Source organism: Octopus bimaculoides, chromosome 6, assembly GCF_001194135.2.
Source record: "Octopus bimaculoides isolate UCB-OBI-ISO-001 chromosome 6, ASM119413v2, whole genome shotgun sequence".
Lineage (NCBI taxonomy): Eukaryota > Metazoa > Mollusca > Cephalopoda > Octopoda > Octopodidae > Octopus > Octopus bimaculoides.
The window spans coordinates 30347260-30367843 of record NC_068986.1 but is presented as its reverse complement, the minus strand read 5'-3'; the positions used below and the strand labels follow the sequence as shown (position 1 = coordinate 30367843).

Genomic DNA, 20584 nt, shown 5'->3' with positions numbered 1-20584 from the left:
GATAAACAGACACACTGCCAATCATACGTAAATACACACATATATATGTACCTATGGTTACCAATGACCTCATTCTAATTGGCGGGAATTATAAGTTTACTTTCCATTTCTAACACCGTCATTTACCAGCGAGACATGTTTCTCAAATACGATCAACAAACATTTATTCCCTACAAACTGTGAGTTTTTTTTGAAAATCTTTTCGTAAATCTTCAGATTAACACCTGCGTCATTACCTACCTAACCCTAACAAACCCTAACACTATAGTGAAAATCGTACGGGTGTTAATCTGAAAAATCACCGAAATGTGAAAACTACCCACCCTCCCATCTGTTATAACTTTTGTTGTTCTGTTTAATACGTACATAGATTATGCCTCCAAAGAAGAGAGCTTGCTGGGGAAAGAAAGCAACCGGTTTAAATTGACAGCAACAGACTGCAGCAATTCACCACATTCCAGAAGTTACTTTGAACATAATGCAAAATGGTGCATCATCATCTACTGCCCAATCTGATAGAATTCTGGCAGAACTGTGTAGCAACAGATCGCCAGCAATTGCTTCATCACAAATTGCTGTCCTAGCAGCTCCTGCGAAAAGGAATTTGCACAAGCATTTGTATACCCAATTAGACGGATGAAATTTACGTACACTTAATAATGTTACACAAAACAGCCTTCAGACTTTCCCTATTAATTTCGTCTTTTGAATTATGAACATATTTACATCATAAGGGTTTTTTCATTGTAAGGCTTTCTTTTTTAGTTGATTTTCAACTAGCAAGACTTATCGTAGATGGCGTAATAAGTCACACCCGGACAACGTCGGGTTATGCTGCTAGTCATCTCTAATTTTGTAACAGCAAATTCTATAACTGGTTATCAAAAACAACAATTTTTTTTTTTTTACAAGGAAAGGACTCAAGTAACTGACTACGAAGTAGACTAACAGAAAAACCAACCCATTGAACTAATTATACGTGTGTATGTGTTGGCTAACCTCACTAACTGCTGTAGTCAAGCAGACCTCTGATCAAAAGCATTCCAGCTGTGATTACGCCATTGTATATTTATCACTGATTACATTTATGCATTGAGACTTTTTTTAAAAAAAATAGCAGGGTGCGATTTGATGGAAATTTGACTGCTACTGTACGTCAAACAACGACACAGAAGCTCTTTTGCTGGCTTATAGAGGCCCCATTTGTGTATGTATGGTCTGGTTAAATATATTAATATTTGATACAGGTAATATTTAGATGCAAACCTGAACTTCATTCGGCAATCATGAGCCCCAGGTTTGATCTAAAATGCATGGTATCTTGAGAAATTGTTTTTTTATCACAGCTCTAGGCTGAGCCAAGGTTTGAGTGAAGTTGGTAGATGGAAACTGTATGGAAGCCCACAGGGTGCAACCTACCTGTGCTGCTGCAACTATTGCATCATGATTATATATATATATATATATATATATATATATATACAGAATTCAAAATTTATATCTCTGAAGAGCAGAAGAGTTGTCTATAAATGCTTATCAATATAGAATTCCATTATTAGGACAGCGCTTTTGTGAAATGATTGTAAGATGCTTTAAAACTTAATTCAAAATTTTTAAACTGACATATTTATTATTATTATATTATATATTTATACTTATTCATATTTACATATATTTTTACATGTAGTTTTAATACAACAATTATTCTACACATGTATATATCTTTATGATGAATTTTCTAATATTGATTTCCTGATATTAATAGTGATATATTATAATATATATATATATATATATATATATATATATATTGTTGTATTTCGGAGTGGTCATTTTATTTATTTATTTATTTTTTGCCAGTAGCTTCTGTAATCTATCTAAGTGTTGTGTCAGTTCTATGCGTCGATAGTACTTATATATATATTACATATATATATACATATTACTTGTACCAGGTTTAGGGCTACAATGAATTAACTGCAGCGATTTAGGTATGTGATATAAGGGTCAAACCAAAAACTCTTCTGCATATTATCCATTTAGCAATTGCACCGATTGAGAAGAATAATTCTTGATTTTTAAGTGAAACCCCAAACCAGATTAAAACATGAAAAAAAAAAAAAAAATAAATAAATAAAGAACCAGAAATATTTCCAAAATATGTAGCAAACTAACAATTAGTGTAAAACACTAGAAATAAATATTTTCAACCATTTAACTTTATGTACGAACTCAAAGAAATCTTTCTTCAGATATTCTCTCTCTTTCTCACTCATACACACACACACGTCTGTATCACAATGTATATTTATCCAGGCTATCTTCGTATTAACATTGAAATACCAATTTCCATGATATGTCAATGTGCATGTAATAAATGGTTAGACATTTTTGCTGTTCCTTTAATTCTGATCACAAAATGTCATCTAGTTTTTCTACAACTCATGTATTCTGCACTGATATGGTTATTAGTTAAACTTGTGACTGATTCTTTCCAATAATTTGTATTTGGTAAAAATGTTCTTATTTCAACATAACTGTTTTAAAGCCAAACACGATTGCAATGGATTGCATCTTCAACAGACACAAGTTTAAATTTATACACAGGCATTGAGACAAGTTGCATTGATGTTTTGCCTTGAACATATATACATATATATATAAGAGCACTTCGTCGGTTACGCCAACGACGGTCCCAGCTGATACGATCAACGGAACAGCTTGCTTGTGAAATTAACGTGCAAGTGACTGAGCAATCCACAGACTCGTGTACCCCTAACGTAGTTCTCAGGGAGACTCAGTGTGACACATAGTGTGACAAAGCTGGCCCTTTGAAATACAGGTACTACTCATTTTTGCCAGCTGAGTGGACTGGAGCAACATGAAAATAAAGTGTCTTGCTCAAGGACACAACACGTCGCCGAGAATATATTAGTGGTACTAACAAAATCATACAGGATGCTGGCATGACTGTGTGGTGAAGGCAATCTCTTTTGCATTTGCAACCATGTGGTTTCAGGTTTGGTCCCACTGTACAGCACCACAACACATTGGGCAAATGTCTCCTACCACAGCCACAGGTCAACAAATGGCTTGTGAGTGGAAGTTTGTAGAAGGAAACTATTACTCACATAGAAGTGAGATATACTGTACGCCAACAAGGGATACACTGATTATACCTGTAGGCAGTTAAAACATTTTCTAGTTATCTCTCAGCTCTTGACTATATTTTGGCTCTTGAGTAGGTTCAGCCTTTTCTGCTTAATTAATTATATGTCATGGTAATGATCAATTGAGTAATTAGTGGTATCCAGTGTACCTTGTATACTTTTTTCTATTTGCTTTGTAAGATTCTTGATGTGAACTTGTGTTGAAACAGATTTTGTTATCTCTCAGGAAGGTAATTATGCTAATAATAAATACACACACTAGTTCTATTTCAGTTATATTTATTATCATAGTCAGTCAATTAATATTTAACCAATTAACTAATTGTTGTTTGGTTAATTGTTCAGTCAATCAATCAGCTGGCTTTTTCAAAGTCCTTTCATTGCCATTCATGAACTTAATGACATGCCCTCTCTAATTAATTGGTTAAATAATTAACTAGTTGATGAATAATACTGAAAGAAGTGAAATACAACCAGTGCATATGCTTATTATTGGAATAAAGACCCTCCTAAGACAACATTATATATCAATTAATTTCCAATGAGTTAACCTGTACTGGCTTTCTTAAGACCGGCAAGTGTAGGAAATAAGTGTAAAGTGAAGTGCTAAAGGTCAATGATTGGTGACACCAGCTGCTGCATTGAGGAGTGCCTTGAGAAAGTAATAGTGTGGCTAGTGAGAAGTGGAAAGGCAAAGGCGGTGAATTATTTGAAGGGTTTACAATAGAAGAGGATGGAAGTTTGGAGAAGCTGAACAGGGTTATAGAAATATATTGGACTGTAGTATTTTTGTGAACCCTGTCCATGTATTGATATCTAGTTATAACTGTTTCACTTGTATAGTTAATGCTTTTGAGAAAGACATGAAACCATGCTCTAATTTACTTTCTCTTATAAATCTAAGATTTTCTGCTATATGAATAGAAAAATAAAAGACAGTGTACGAACAGATTGTATACATTGGCTTTCTCCATTTTATCACTGACAACTGATGTGGATGCTAACAACTTTTTCTCAGGTCTTGTATTGCCAACACCTCTTTCTCAGAAACTCAAAAGGATTTTTCACTCAGCACACATCTAGTTAGATTATGTGTCCTCATATATGTCATCAAACATATTTGAATGTAAGTTAGCTAAGAAAGATCATGCAGTGACTACTCTCAATTTTAAGTAAATAGACAAATGACAGCATTCAACTCATTCTTCGCGTCATTTTGTGTAATTTCATTTCACAATTTCATTGATAGTTTTACTATAAATTCCACCTCATACACATGCCACAGTTCTCTGAACTTCTTCCACACCATTCACATGCAGTATATATTATAATCTGTCCTATTTTCAAATATTATGCCAACTAAATCACAATGAGTCATCCATTGATTGGTAACTTGTTAGATATTCCACAGGATATGGTATACCTGCAATTTTGATTTCCTGTAAGTCTGCAAGTGGCTACAGAATCTTTTATGCATCTAATATTTGGTCAGACTGTTTCTACCAATGTGTTTCCTGCATTGAGTCAAACCATTTCTCTAAGACTGAGTAGCAGTAACATTTGTTCTTAGGCTTTGGTCATGTTTGCCTACAAGATTTATAGAATTAAACCTAGTCTTCTAAGTAATGAACTTTGTAGTTCCTCAACGGTTTTTCTGAATGACCAGTCCTAGACTTCTTTGTGATTATTTCAGTATTGATTTAGAGTTTATCTCTCATATTTAGTCTAAAATACCTTCATAAATCACTTACCTATCATTCAATTATATAACAATATAAAATAGTCAATACTACAACTTGTGGTAAGTAAAAATATTCTCCAGGTCAATGAATACAAGATACACTTGTTTATTCTAAATTAAGAGTTTCTCTTTAGGTTGTTCCACTAGAAATATAATAACTAGTATTCCATGTTTTGACAAACCTAAACAGCATTATTTTTTAACCCAATTTTATCATGCACTATTTTTTAGTTCTACTTTGAAAGTTTTATCCAGTTGATGACTCACTACCTCTCCTCTCAACCATAGATTTACTTACTTTGTTTACAGGACAGATATACAGCTATGCATAGAAAATAAGAGACAAAGACAAAACAAAAATAACCTATATTAGTAGAGGAAATCAAGCTCTCATTACCTCGTTTCACACAAATGCCAAACAACAATTCTCAGCATGGCTGCTGTTTGCTTGTACCATCAACCAGTGTTAAAGTAGTATAAGGATGTTAAATTGTAACTGGGCACTGCTAGTATCTGTTAGAACACTAAACTGCTGCTTGATTATAAGGGAGTGTGTGTGTGTGTGTGTGTGCGTGCGTATGTACATGTGCATATGTTATATTGTCTTCATCAAAGCAAACCATTAAAACAAAACAAAAACTTTTACCAAAAAGCAGAAAAAAAAAATCGTAGCACCAAAAGTCCCAATAGCTCTTTAAAAGAATACCAATAACGTATGTGAAAATCTTGAAAGGAAATGCTGCCTTCTAGTCTATTTGGTGCAGTGCTTAAGTGATCTTACCTGTGGCATCCATTACCATCAGATGACCATCAGGGGATATTTTAGGAGGTAAGCTATTCGTGATGTGGTTTCCTGATAAAAATAGTGGACATATATAAATCTGGTGAGAGTAATATCAGTGCTTACAAACAGGGTTTACCTGGTTGGTTTTCTGGGATAGGGAGTGGAAATGAGGAAGACTTCGAATTTGTGGCTCTAGAATCTGAACAATGTGTTTTTAAAAAAAATATAATGAATAATAAAATCAGTCAACAGGAGGAAAATGAAAATAGTTAGCAGACAGTTGCATGTATGGATGTGTGATGATACTTTTGTTAGTTAAAATTAATGAAAATAGATGAATTTATGAATTAAAAGGCAAAGAAATAAAGCACAGCCATAATTAAGAATTTTATAAAATTTTAATCTCACCAGATCAGTTTTAATTCAAGGTTAATCCATTGGTCTGAATGATTAAGCTGACCACATCTCTTTGCAAAAGACAGAAATTACTTTAAATCTATAAACGCAAGCATTCTTTTTGTTTTCTTGCCGTTTAGTCCTAGACTGGCTCTTCAAAACCATCTAAAGTCTTTTTCCTGCCTCATCAACCATCATACTACAAAGCAGATTTACTAGAAATCCCAAGTCCACACAACGATATCTCGAGATTTAATAAAATCTAAAGTTGTTACCCTAGAAGTTTTTGTGTTTTTTAAAAAATTTTTAAATTGAATCTGACCAGAGAAAAAATAGCAAACTATGGATTCCTGAAATAGCTGTCAAGTTTCCTTCAAGCCATACCCTGTCATCTCAAAAGAAAAAAAACACTGGACATAGTTTCAGAAAAATATTTTTAAAATGGCTACCACAGCTGAAATGGAACCCCTGTCTTGTTCAGCAAATCAGTCTCCTGGAAATTGTTCAGAAACATGCAGCCAGACAAATGCCTGCCATCAAGCACCATCCATACTCTGAACATTTTGCTTCTCTGGGTATGGACATATTAAAGCTCCAATGTCTGGCAACTGATTTGGTAGAGACCCTCAAGATTATCTACCATCTTTCCAACAATGAGCACCTTTTTTTGAGTTCCATATGTCTAACACTCGTGGACATGTTAATGAAATCAAGAAACAACACAGCACATTTCTTCATGCTCAAAACCACTGAAGCATGGAATAAACTACCCGCATCAGTTGTAAGCTGTTGGGAAACTACACTCTTCAAAACTTCCATTTGTCCTGAAACTCACCAACCATATACTTGATACACCCCACTGCCTTTTTCATTTAAATGACTCATTCACTGTGCTCACTTCCTGTGTATTATTCTATATACAGTTCATGCACTTTGGCTACTTTTACTGATGAGTTAAAGTGTACCTGAGCACTGTATGCAATAAGTTCATTATTATTATATAGGTCTGCTGATTTGGGGCTAAACACCAACAGTATATCCTAAATTAATCTTTAGTGTGAACAACAACCACAACAATCTATTGTTAATAATCACTTTGGAAACTTCCTTTTAGATCACATCATTGCAACTTGTGCTGATGGAACCACTCTCATACACTCTTCACATCATCAATTTATTTCAGATCACCTTAAACACACACCCATTCCTCTGTTAACACCATTTTACTTGTCTTTTACTTCCTCTATGCAGTCTTTGTTCATTTGCATATCAACATCTGTGAAAGACAATCTCCCAAACATTCTACAATGAAGAAGTGACCGGCCTTATAGCCAAGATCAATATCAACTTTGTCTCTTTCAACACAACCAAAACTCGGATATTAAACCCCTTCAAAGAAACAAATCCATGATTCTGTATCTCTTCCATCCAAAAGAACTCACCACTCAAATAAACCAGTATGTAATGGCTTCTGTGGAGATTACACATACTTTACATAGTTCAGCCTGGATTACAAACTGTATCTTGGAGGTGGAGGATGTTTCAGATCTAAATAGTTAACTTTCTACAATATTCTCACACACTCCACAGTGGAATACTACTTGATATAACAGAGCCAATGAGGAAGTTTTTTTTTTTTACATGGTCACACGACCTACTAGAAATAGCAGCCAAATTTTCATCAAATCATGTTGCTTCTATCTTGAAAAAATAGTAAGGGCACATTAGACAATGTAGTCCTACATATTCCTGAAAGAAGGGATGGTCAAGACCGAGACGCCTTTGATCATAGTTCTCTTGACTCAAGGTTAAATAATTACCATTTGCAGGAGCACCTGGTACACATGATTACTTTTCTTCAAAGTGACAATCACTCCAGTATACTTTTCACTTATAAAGATACTTGTGGAGGATTTAAGTGCTCACATCTTCTACAGTTACTTGTAACACTTGCTTGGTGAGCTGTAGTATGCATAGCAGGCAAGGACAAATCAAAACTACATATTCTACATCCATAGAGTGGCACCACCTAACATCTACTAGATATTGGAGACCTGGAGACCCTTTTGAGTTTATCTGCCCTTTGTGATAGGCTTTACTTTTCTTCCTGTAAGGTGTACAAAAAGTACTCTTCCTACCAAGCAAGCTTATTGAGATTGCTAGTTTAGTGACAGTCTGACAAAGCCCTGGTTGTCCTAGCTAACATAATAAACCAGTGGCAGGTGCCTGGTTATCAGATCTCATAGCTCATATTGTACAACTACTCACTTATCAGGATGTCTCCTTTTACTTTTCCGCATTTTAATTTTTTTTTTGCATATGAGGTGACTCAACTTGTAAAACAACAAAACTACATCGAATTCATTTATTTCCTTCTATATTTATATAAATTTTTATACACTTTTCCCCATAAAGTATTTCAGGAAATTAAACTTATTTTTCTTGATTGTCCAGATATCAGTTAGGTATTTCACATATTTCTTTATATACTCAAAAACTGCAGTATTTGAGGTATTTCTGTCCTATTTTCTCTCTTACCTTTCCATCTTGCCCCACCACTTCATCTACTTTGCCCAATTATTTGTCTTCAGCTCATGTTTCCCCCTCAACTACTAAGCCGCAAGAATTTCTAAGATTTGTCTTTCTTAGACCAACCAATAAACAAACAAAAAAAAAAACGATATTATAGTTTTTATTTTTAAGACAAAATAGAAAATGAGTTAGTGAAAATTATCTTTTGAGATCTAGTTATTTGTAGATTAAAGTTTTTCTCTCTAATGACAATAGAAACAATCAAAATGAAGAAATTAATGTTTCTTACAGCTGGGTTTGTCATCTATTTCTTTAATATATTGCAAAGCTTATTTTATCTCATTTAGTTTCAGTTTAATTCCCACTGAATTCTTTCTTCATCACTTCCATTGTCAATAGAAAATTTAACATATTTGTTGCAAGATATATTTTATTATTTAAACATACCGTGACCTGCTATTAGTTTTATTGAATATCATCATTAATAACATAGCAATTTCTCCAAGTTAGCATAGGTTGAAATTTAGCAGCCTTTAACTCCAAATGTCCGCAGTATATTCTGAGGTGGCGGAGTTAGAAGAGTTAAAAGTTTTTTTGGTTTTTTTCTTATCCATCTTATTTAGTTTTTCTCAGAGTTGTATTTTGTCCACCTTTTTGACAGTGAAGAGTATTTCTCAGTAAAATTCTGAGTTCATACAATCGTTAGTCTTGACAGACAAAATGGTGTTACCCAAAAGAATGGTTAAGGAGATGTGCTGAAAGAACCATTCCAACCATTGGGACACAGTGATAAATAATTGACAAAATGTTTTACTAAAACTTTCAATTTTTAAAACTGAAATCAATTGTGATGCAATTTTTTTTCCCCATACAAAGAATTAGGCTGTACATGCATGTGATGTGTGAGAATAGATTGTGAATGTAAACCAGGTAGTTACTGGGAAGGGACTGAATGCGAGGTAGAAAAATACCTGGCTTTTTTTGAGGAGTTGATCAATGACTGAAAAAAATGATAGGATTGGCATGGACATCTTATCAGTTTGAATCATGATTTAAGAGGTAACAGCCGAGTTAGTAATAATCCATAATATTTAAAAAAAAATTATGACGGTCATTATTTAAGTACAGGCATGATTGTGTGGTTGAGAAGCTTGCTTCCCAACCATGGGGTCTTGGGTTTAGTCCTGCTGTACGGCACCTTGGGCAAGTGTCTTCTATAAATAGCCCCAGCTATTTATTAACAACCAATGCCTTGCGAGTGGATTTGGTAGGTGGAAACTGAAAGAAGCCTGTCATGTGTATATCTACGTTTGTGTCTGTTCACCACTGCTTGACAACTAATGTTGGTTTGTTTACATCCCCATAAATTAGCAGTTCAGTAAAAGAAACTGAGAATAAGTATCAGGTTAAAAATAAGCACTGGAGTTGACTTGTTTGACTAAATTCTTCAAAGACAGTGACCCAGCAGGGTCCAATGACTAAAACAAGTAAAAAACCAAAGGAGGAAGGGCAGCACTCATGATCTTTGTCAGGGTTTCTGACCCTGAAGAAAGTAATGAGGTCATATTCAGGCCAGAGAGTTGAACCAAATATTTGTAAGAAAATAGTTTGCTAAAAGGCACCGAAAGGAGAAGTAGTGATGTTAAAACAGCCAATGAATTAACTCAGTCACTCAAATGGATAATGATGTAGTTTACATAGAATTCTACAAGTATATATTTTTATTGTTTTGTGAGAGAATTTTATATCAGCATTACAAGCAATCAAACTATCAATTTCCAACTAGATTGACAATTCACAAGTGAGAGACTCTATCAATGAGAGAGTCACTACAGGATTGTCAACTTGTTAGAAACAGTAGCTCAGAAGGCGGCGAGCTGGCAGAAACGTTAACATGCCAGACGAAATGCTTAGCGGTATTTTGTCTGCCGCTACGTTCTGAGTTCAAATTCTTTTGAGGTCAACTTTGCCTTTCGTCCTTTTGGAGTCGATTAAATAAGTACCAGTTACGCATTGGGGTCAATATAACCAACTTAATCCGTTTGTCTGTCCCCTCTGTGTGTAGCCCCTTGTGGGCAGTAAAGAAATAAGAAACAGTAGCTCATTCTTTCTCAAATCAGACTGTATTACCTTTGGGATAATGTACTAAATACACCTAAAAATAAGGCAGGATGGTTCTTGCTGGAATGGCTTTGACCATAGGACTGCTGCATTAGGCCTGACCAGGGGTCAAGCAACAAAACATTCTTAAAACAGGTTCTGAGTATGGAATGTGTGATTTTCAATATTCTGGTAAATTGCAGTCATGGCAGATACTGGTGTCACACAAATGGCACCTGTGCCGGTAGCATGTAAATGTACTCATTACATTCTTGGAGTGGTTGGCATTAGGAAAGGCATCCATGCCAAATCAGACTGGTGCAGCCTTCCAGCTTGCCAGCCCTGGTCAACCCATGTTGGACAACGGATGTTAAATGATGATGAATATGGCATCAATGTGAGAATATGAGGAGTGATTGTAAACTGGTGGGTGGGGGGGGATTTGAGGAACAAATTTCGAAAATTAAAGATAGAGATGATGTTCTATGACCATCCAACTCAACAAAAGGGTTGGAAAATGTTGAGTGTATTCACCTATTTTTTCAACTCGCAAAACAGACTAAACTATAATTTGTAAGAGCAACAAACATCAGTGAAGCTAACTTGTATTGCATTATATTTCCTGATGGTGCTCGTTAACAATGCATGAGGTTAATTGCTAGAATGTTTCATTTATTTTAATTATAAAAATGTTATTTCATGCTTTATCATTCCATCTGTTATTAACTAACCTTTATTTTAACATACAAAACTATGACTTCATGGTAGCATCGTATGCTGTAATAATAGCGTAGAAACTTTCTATATATATAAAGTTCTTCACGTGTCCCATTTCTTCAGATTTCATTCTTGTGGTGCATATGTTGCAAAGTAGGTATTTTCCTGGGGAATTTCTGGTGATTATTTACAAAGTAATTTAGCTTTCTGAAGAATTTATTTTAAAAATATTCTTTGTTATTATGGATTTTCAGCTATTGCATTTCAGTACAAAGACAAAAAAAATGCCTAGAATGTTCTTTCTTTATCAAAATAAACATCAACCACACCCTTTAGTTAAACAAATTTAGTAAATGCCTATTTTAGAGGTCAGGATGATATTGCTTAAAGTAAATTGTTGAATAAAGAAATTCCTTGTTGTCAGATGTTCAGATGAGTTTAGATGCCCCAGATTAGTTAGTTTATGTCAGTTGCAATGCCAATGATATAAAGTTCTGTTTAACCCTTTAACATTCAGCTTCCTCAGTCAAATGTGATGCTTATTCATCCACATTGTTTTGGATGAATTATACATTATCTTGTAGCTTCGAGATTTTGATGATGTGATTGTTTATTTTTAGAATGACCTTGTAGGGTAGGTCATTCTATATCTGGCTGACTTGAACATAAAACTAGTAGAATGCTTGGGCTATATGTGACCAATTTAAATGCTAAAAGGCTAAATGACATATTTAATTCTTACATGTCAGTAATTTCTGAAAACAATGACTGTTATTAGACAATGCAAAGCTGCTTTTGGAGAATCTATATCTGGTTAGTAATGAATTAACCTCATAAATTAAGGGTTTCTTTAGAACTTAGAGTGATTATTCTACTTCAAAACCAGATGTTAAATCCTCAATCATTAGTTTGATAATTTAAAGCAGAGTTGCATGTATAAAGGTAAAATATAAGTATATTTAGGAACAACAGATATCATAAAATGAAAAAGCTGTTCTTACTCTGTTTACATTTGATTGCTCAAAATGTTTGATAATTAACATGTATTGTCTAACTGTGCGCTAATATTTTAGAATAAATTAATACTTGAAATAAGTGCCTGCATTCTACCAAATTCTCTTTTCTACAAATCTAAATTTTTGTAACAAATAGTTGAGATGACTAGGGGTAATGTTAATTAAAACTAATGTAAAAAGATTTTATCAAAATATTTAGCATAAGTTATTTTGTTGGTTTTTTATTTATCAAAATATCTATACATTAATAATAATAAAAAGCTGGTTCTGTAGAAGATGGTTGATAAACTCAGCCCTATTAATACTTATTTTATCAATCCTGAATGTACACAATATTGCAGCATAAAACAGCTCTTTCAGTTCTATGACATTAATTGTAAATTCTTTGGCCTGGACCATAACTAATAAATACAATTTTGTGTTTGTTACTTTTAGTACAAACCAAAGTTTTTACATAGCAGCAGTTCATTTTTGTTGATTTAGCTTTAAAAAATATTTAACATTTGGAAACATTTCAAATTATTTTAGCAATCTGAGTAATTTCAAAATTTGACTTCTGTAGTAATTTTGATTATTTGAAAAGGGAACTACTATTCTGTACAAGTGCTTTGCCTTATACTATTAACACTCTGATGGAGTTATAGGGATAATGACATATGGAGAATCTTGTGCATGCTTGGTGGAGCCCCTTTCCAATCAGACACAGAGAAACAGAGACAGAATCAACCCCAAAACAGAACTGGTTCTTTATAAATTGATTCTGAAAGGATCATCATCATCATCATCATCGTTTAACATCTGCTTTCCATGCTAGCATGGGTTGGACGATTTGACTGAGGACTGGTGAACCAGATGGTTGCACCAGGCTCCAATCTGATCTGGCAGAGTTTCTACAGCTGGATGCCCTTCCTAATGCCAACCACTCCGAGAGTGTAGTGGGTGCTTTTACGTGTCTATCAGATCCACTCACGAGGCTATAGTAGAAGACACTTGCCCAAGGTGCCACACAGAAGTACTGAACCCAGAATCATGTGGTTGGGAAGCAAGCTTCTTACCACACAGCCATGCTTGTACCTATGACCCAATATCTTATAAATATATATACAATATCTTGAATTTATTAATTTTCTGTTGATTTTTTTATCTTCTGTAATAACTAAATTTGGTTGTCTTTTTTTTATATTAAACATTTAAGATTGGAGTAATAGTACACACACATAATTTAAAACTGTATCTAATAATGTGATGTTGTAGTGAAAATATATTCTACTTTGATGTCTTTTTTTAAAGTTTTAGTTTACTCTCTCATTTTAATAGGAATGTCATGGATTTATCATTACGTTTTCAGAATGACTCAGTAAAAAAAAAAAAAAAATCAAGCTATTCTGGTTGATTCAGCTGTGTTATTCAAGTAGAATCCTGTCAAATGTATATTCAGATGAGCTTCAATGTTTGCATTGAACAAATGGTTTTGTGTCTGACACACAGTACTTAGGTTCAAACATAACACATGTCCTGGTATAAAAGTTAATGTTTGTTCAGGAAAGTATTTTGTTACCATATAAGTAATAGTTTGAGCAACTAACATTGTTAATTCTGTTATTGACATGGGTAATGTTTCTGTTGTTAGTGATACTGCTATTTGATAGATTGTACTTGCTGAGAATCATAGTCCAAATGACAAGAAAATCACAAATAGAAATCGTTTGCTAATTATGTACCATAGTTTGTCACTGATTATTATTATTATTATTATTATTATTATTACTATTATTATTATATTATTATAGTTGTTACATCATCATAATCTTTGGGTTGGCCCTTCCTGTTGCCAATCCTTAATAGTTTCTCAAGTAAATTATTTCTGTTCCCCTGGTTTGCACATGTTGAAACTACCAAACTACAGGACGTACTGTTTATAGGAGATGGAAACCCGATATTACAATCACCCACACAGTGTCAATGCAAAGACACACAGAAATAAACATTCTCTCAGTCACTCACATGCACATGTAACATACACACATAAATATTTCATTTACTGTTTTCATTCACAAGATATTGGTCAGCCCAAGGTTATAGTAGAAAACACTTCTGTAAGATGCCCACATTAGGCTGGAACCAGGGACCATATGGTTACAAAAATAATTTCATTACCACATGGCCACACCTATTACTCCTAGCTGCTAATTAAGTAGTTTTTTTTACAAGTAATCTATAACATCACAAAGTATTATTGGTTGTGATGTTATTAGATAACCAATAACACCAGTTGTGTTCTAATAGTAACAGGTGTTTTAAAGCACTTTCAATGTAATAACAACAACCAACTCTAGACTGACTAACATATTACATTCTTTTCAGTGGTCAGAAATGTACTGCCACCTGGACATAATCCAATACACATCGATAATGTTTATTACCTACATAATGCTAAAAAATGGAGTTAAACTATTCACCTCACGTGTTCTAAAGCACAATACACATTCAGTATTTATTATTTATGGATATGAGTGTTTACATTCTTCATTAAATTGCTTCTAGTTGTAGCTAAAGATGATATTTTTTTTTCATTCAATAACTACATCATGTACTTCTGATATTTTAACCCATTACCTACCAGTGATCTCATATGAGATCACTTAAAAATTACAAATTTCGTAATTATCTGTCAATATTCACACATATCTAACCTTTTTGCTATATCTACTAGGTATATTTCTCTGATATTCAAATAAGGTTTGCTAATTTTTCACCCAATATCTCGCTTATTTCTATTTAAAATGTTATTTTGATCATTCCAGCGTGTTTCTAAGGCTGTTTTATGCTAGAAAAAAAAGTTTCATAAAAAAATTCCAGTTAATAGAATTATGGGAGGTAATGGGTTAATGTTTGACATCCTAACTGGACATAAAAATAAATATTAGGAGGTACAGTAAATGTATTTCTTTAAATTTCCTGGAAATAAAAAAAGAAATTTAGGATTCTTTTAAAAAATTTTTTGAAACCTTAACCCTTTAGCATTCATGTTATTCTGTCAAAGGTAATGCTTATTCATTCATTGAATTAACCAAGCATTATCTTTTAGCTTTGAGATTTTGATGAGGTAACTTTATTTTTTAGAATGATATTGTAGGGTTGGTGTGAGAGGCCAAATCCAACCAGTTTGAGCATAAAACAAGTAGAATATTTGGGCCGGATATGGCCAGTTTAAATGCTAAAGGGTTAATTGTACAGTCAGTCGTGTGTTGTAACATTCAAGGCTTAGAAGCCATAAGATTCTTTGTTTTATATCATAAAAGTTGAAAAATTGGTTAAAGAAAAAAAAATTTTAATAAAAGTGAAGTCTACCTGGTGTGTGAGATGGTGTACTGTTTACACTGGCTGATTTCTGGCTGGAACTGGAGCTTCTTCGAGACTAGAAATACAATTAAAAAGAAAGATGTCTCAGAATGGAATTCATGGTGACATTTCTCTCCCATCTATTCCCTCTATCATGGAGTACATAACTACAAAATAGAGAGATAGTTTTTTAAAGTTTTCTTGTGAAAACACTGCGTTCATCTTTAATGAATGTATATGAAGAGGTGCGGAAAAGTTCCTGGCTTTGGACAAAAGAAAGTATAGGAGGATCAGTTAATTATGATCTTATTCAACATATTCCCCAATCAGAATTCACACACTTATTGCCAGACTGCTAAGCTAAAGGGACGTAAACAAACTAACAGTGGTTGTCAAGCAGGGTGGGAACAAGAACACAATGACATATACACACATAACAGGCTTCCAGTTTCCATTTACCAAATTCACTTGCAAAGCATTAGTTAGTCCAGGGCTATGGTAGAAGATACTTGTCCAAGGTGATGAACAGTGGGACCGAACCCAAAACCACATAGTTATAAAGCGAGCCCATTAACCACACAACTATGCCAAAATATTTTGGGGAAAACATATCCACTGACAGACATTTATCTTGAAAGCAGTTTTAATAGCTAATTTATTTGTATATTTCAGAAACTATTAATTTATAATTGTGATCAATCTTATTTAATAATTCAATCCTTTTTTAGAGTTAATAAAGTAATTGGCTTACTTTTATGACAACAATATTTATAGTTGTAAAGATTGTCTATATCAATTTAAATATTAGAAATGTGGAACATACAGCCTCTGACATTCTTAGTGGCTTGCTGCAGTATTTTGTACATTGAGGAAAAATAGGTCACCTTTTTTAATTAGATCTGTTTTCATAATTGCCGTGTAGTCACTGATCAACTCTTATCAACCAGACAAATAGCACATAACTTGCCAAACATCTAGGTGTGAACTACAGATCTGTTGTTCAAGATACATTTTGCATCTGTCTAACTGAAGGTCATACTGAACCCTCTAACATGCTGTGATTAATCAAGCAGGGGTGCAGTTATAGGCTTGGGAACAGGGAGTGCAAGTACATCCTCTAAAATTTTTGGAGGGGGCAATGAAAACACTTTGAATATCTTCCTGAAAAACTGGGTTTGCATCCTCTAAACAAATTTCATTCATGGGTGCAGTGTATATGTCACGCTCTCTCCATTGTTCAGTCTATTTCTATATTTCTGTTCTCGTTGTTTAGCCCCACAACTTGGACCCAATTGTGTGATCAGAAGTATTCCAACCATAGTAATCTTGTATTTTTAATTTCTTTTTTTCATAGGTACAGTATACTAAGGTTATGTTGTTCAATTTTCCATTCTTAGCAATGTAGGTGGCATGATTAAGGGAAATTTAGCTACTATTTCTAGGAGATAGAGCAACTATTTAGAGGCATCCTATAGATTCTGGTGGTGGCCAAAATGGAAATGGGCAGAGTAGACTCACACACTCAGAGTGCAACAGTTGCTCTTCTGTACTTGTCATTGGTGACAGCTGCAGAACAGTTAAGAACAACTCAATAATGACCTCTGACCTAAATGCTGAAAAATTAAATGAAGCGAACTCAGTACTGATTGAGGTTTCATTTTGTTTGTTCTAATGTTTGGTGTTAGGTTGATGAAATACTGAAACTATTTTAGATTTTAGTAAACAACTATGAGGTTTTCATATGGTTGAAATTTAACTAAGTAATATACCATGTTTTTAACTATTATTATATGCTAGCAAGGATTGGATGGTTCTACAAATTTCAACATTTGACTGGATTCTAACAAAAGTTATTTTCTCTAATGTCAGCCACTCAACTATGAAACAAAGTGATTTAACTTCAAATAGATTGAGTGGTACACGTAAGAAAACCTAGCAAGAGCCATAGTCAAAATTACAGACTTTGAACCATGTAGTACATCACCTTAACATCCTAGCAGCCATTACAATGAAAAAAAAACAAGATTCAGAAATTTATTGTATCTGTGGTGGGGAATTATTGTTGTAAGAAAAAATAATTTTAAATTAACCAAGTAAGGCTAACTTTGCCTTTTATCATTCTTAAGGTTGACTCATTTGACTACACCCCTCTGCAACAAATTTGTGGCTTTATTCTGTATGAGATTATCTCTAAACATCTCTTTACTCTTTTACTTGTTTCAGTCATTTGACTGCAGCCATGCTGGAGCACCGCCTTTAGTCGAGCAAATCGATCCCAGGACTTATTCTTTGTAAGCCTAGTACTTATTTTATCGGTCTCTTTTGCCGAACTGCTAAGTTATGGGAATGTAAACACACCAGCATCAGTTGTCAAGCGATGTTTGAGGGGGGGGGGTGCAAACACAGATACACACACACACATATATAGATAGATATATATATGACGGGCTTCTTTCAGTTTCCATCTACCAAATCCATTCACAAGGCTTTGGGCGGCCCAAGGCCATAGTAGAAGACACTTGCCGAAACTTTACATAAATATTTGTAAATATTAAATATTCAAGAAGTAAGCTTAGATATGACTGTGCAGTTAAGATTGCTTTTCAACTGTGTTGTTTTGGGTTCAGTCCCTTTGTGTAGCACCTTGGCCAGATGTCTGGCTGAACAATATCTTGTGAGTGAATTTGGTAGGTGGAGACTGTGTCCAAGCCTGTTTATATAGATAGATATGTGTGTGTATGTGTGCACATGCATGTTGTTCTTTCACTGCTTGACAACTGGTGTTGGTTTGTCAGTCAAAACTGTGGCCATTTTCCTTTCTTTCTCTTGGAATTAACTACATTGAGGTGAGAAACAAAAAAAAGTACAATTCATATTGTGACCCCACCAATCCTTTCACCACTTCGGTGTAGTTAGTATAAGGTAGGCTGGAGTAGGTTTACAGAATACTAGCTAGGAGCAGACAAAACTGCCATGTAGTATTTAGTTAGGTCTCCTTTCATCCAGAGTTCAAATTACACTAGGGCTGACCATTGCCTTTTTTACACTTCTGGAGAATCGACAAATTAAATACCAGTCAAATACTGGGGTTGATATAACTGACTTTAATCCTTCCCTCTTCACCAAATGTGTGGCTTTGCAACCATATTAGAAATCAATAATTAGTTTGACGGTCATCAACAGATGTTCAGCTGGTAACTCATTATGTTACCTGTGCTTTTTTTTAAATAGAGTTATTTTTGGTGGTGGTGGCTGTGGTAGGGAGAGCAAAATCAATAAAACTAGTAAAAAGAAGTACAATACAATATATGTATCAGTTTTATAAATCAAAAGTATAAATTAGAATTAAGATTAAAATAAATATCTCCTAATGTGAAATTAAGTCAATAATTATACCATTGCACATAAAGTTTGCTGTAGTCATTAGGGGCTGTTGACAGCTTGCAACATAAAGTGCCACTGCTGAGCAAGCTGGATTAAGGTGAGATAAAGTGCTTTGGCCCAAAGACAACACATTGCTTGATCAAGGATTTGAACTAACAGCTTTATGATCTTCAAACAGCCACTAGGCCACATGCCTTCAGTTATTACTTGTGTATATAATAAACAGAAGAAACAATAGTAGTAACAACAACTAGTGTTAACATCTAGTTTTAATATCATTAGTTGAGATAACAGTAACAGAAATATAGCTATGAAAGTATTAATAGTTTGAGCCCTAGGTTTTCTCTGATCCCCAGTCATGACCATCTCATCTTATTTTCAGAAACAGTATATTTAGGACTATGTTAACAAATGTGTCTGTCCTTTCCATTTTGTTACAGTAAGGGAATGATTTAAGGGAGATTTGGCTGCTATGTCTAGCAGGTTGAGCAACCACTTAAGACTCCCTTCCCCTTTGGCTTCATGTAAGCAGTTTGAAGTGGAAGAGGTGGAAATAATTAGTACTTAATTTCTGCAATGTATGCTCTTGAAATTTGTGAAACCCTCAGGATTGACTGACCCAGATCTTGTTAACCCACCCCACTCTTGTTAGATTTACCTTTCCTTTCAGAAAAAAAAAAAATCCAATGGTTTATATATATTGAAAAGTAAATAAATATATGAATAAATAACCCACCAATATTTGACATTGTGAGACAGGCATATATGTGCTGAAAGTAAAGTTATTCCTATAAAAGTGATATAAAAATGTGTGTTGTTTAATTTTGAGATGGTGAGAGCTGGGGTAGAAAATTAGGATAGCATCTCCCTATACACTACTTCAATACAGAGGGAATGACAACTCACTCACCCCTATTATCAAGTTTCAGCAGTTAGAAATTTTGTAGAAGGAGTGTGTGGGGGGGTCGTATCAGTAGTCCTAGAAAGTTAGTCCCTCTATATATTTCTACACAAAGAAAGTTAGTCTCCCTATATATTTGTACAAGCAGAATTATTTTTTCTTTTCTCTCTCTCTTTTACTTGTTTCAGTCATTTGACTGCAGCCATGCTGGAGCACTGCCTTTAGTTGAGCAAATCGACCCCAGGACTTATTCTTTGTGAGCCTAGTACTTATTCTATCGGTCTCTTTTGCCGAACCGCTAAGTTAGGGGGATGTAAACACACCAGCATCGGTTGTCAAGCGATGTTGGGGGGACAGACACAGATACACAAACATACACACACATATATATACATATATACGACAGGCTTCTTTCAGTTTCCGTCTACCAAATCCACTCACATGGCTTTGGTCGGCCCGAGGCTATAGTAGAAGACACTTGCCCAAGGTGCCACACAGTGG

The 20584-nt window shown here is 34.3% G+C and overlaps 1 protein-coding gene and 1 long non-coding RNA gene across 6 annotated transcripts in view; one reads left to right on the top strand and one right to left on the bottom strand.

Moving 5' to 3' along the window:
- LOC128248118 (uncharacterized) overlaps positions 1-20584 on the top strand; it is a 104015-nt gene that overhangs the window by 66877 nt on the left and 16554 nt on the right. The window lies entirely within an intron of this gene.
- The window catches only part of LOC106869351 (disks large-associated protein 1), a 374528-nt gene continuing 359607 nt past the window's right edge, over positions 5664-20584 (bottom strand). For 4 of the 5 annotated variants that reach the window (XM_052968669.1, XM_014915068.2, XM_052968667.1 and 1 more), the window contains 2 exons: positions 15808-15874; positions 5664-5764 (listed from right to left, as the gene is read on the bottom strand). In XM_052968669.1, coding sequence (XP_052824629.1) covers positions 5679-5764; positions 15808-15874 — 153 coding nt within the window. In that variant the 3' untranslated portion in view covers positions 5664-5678. Of the gene's footprint in view, positions 5765-5799; positions 5895-15807; positions 15875-20584 lie in introns of those variants that run through there. The other variant, XM_014915070.2, reaches the window with a different exon arrangement.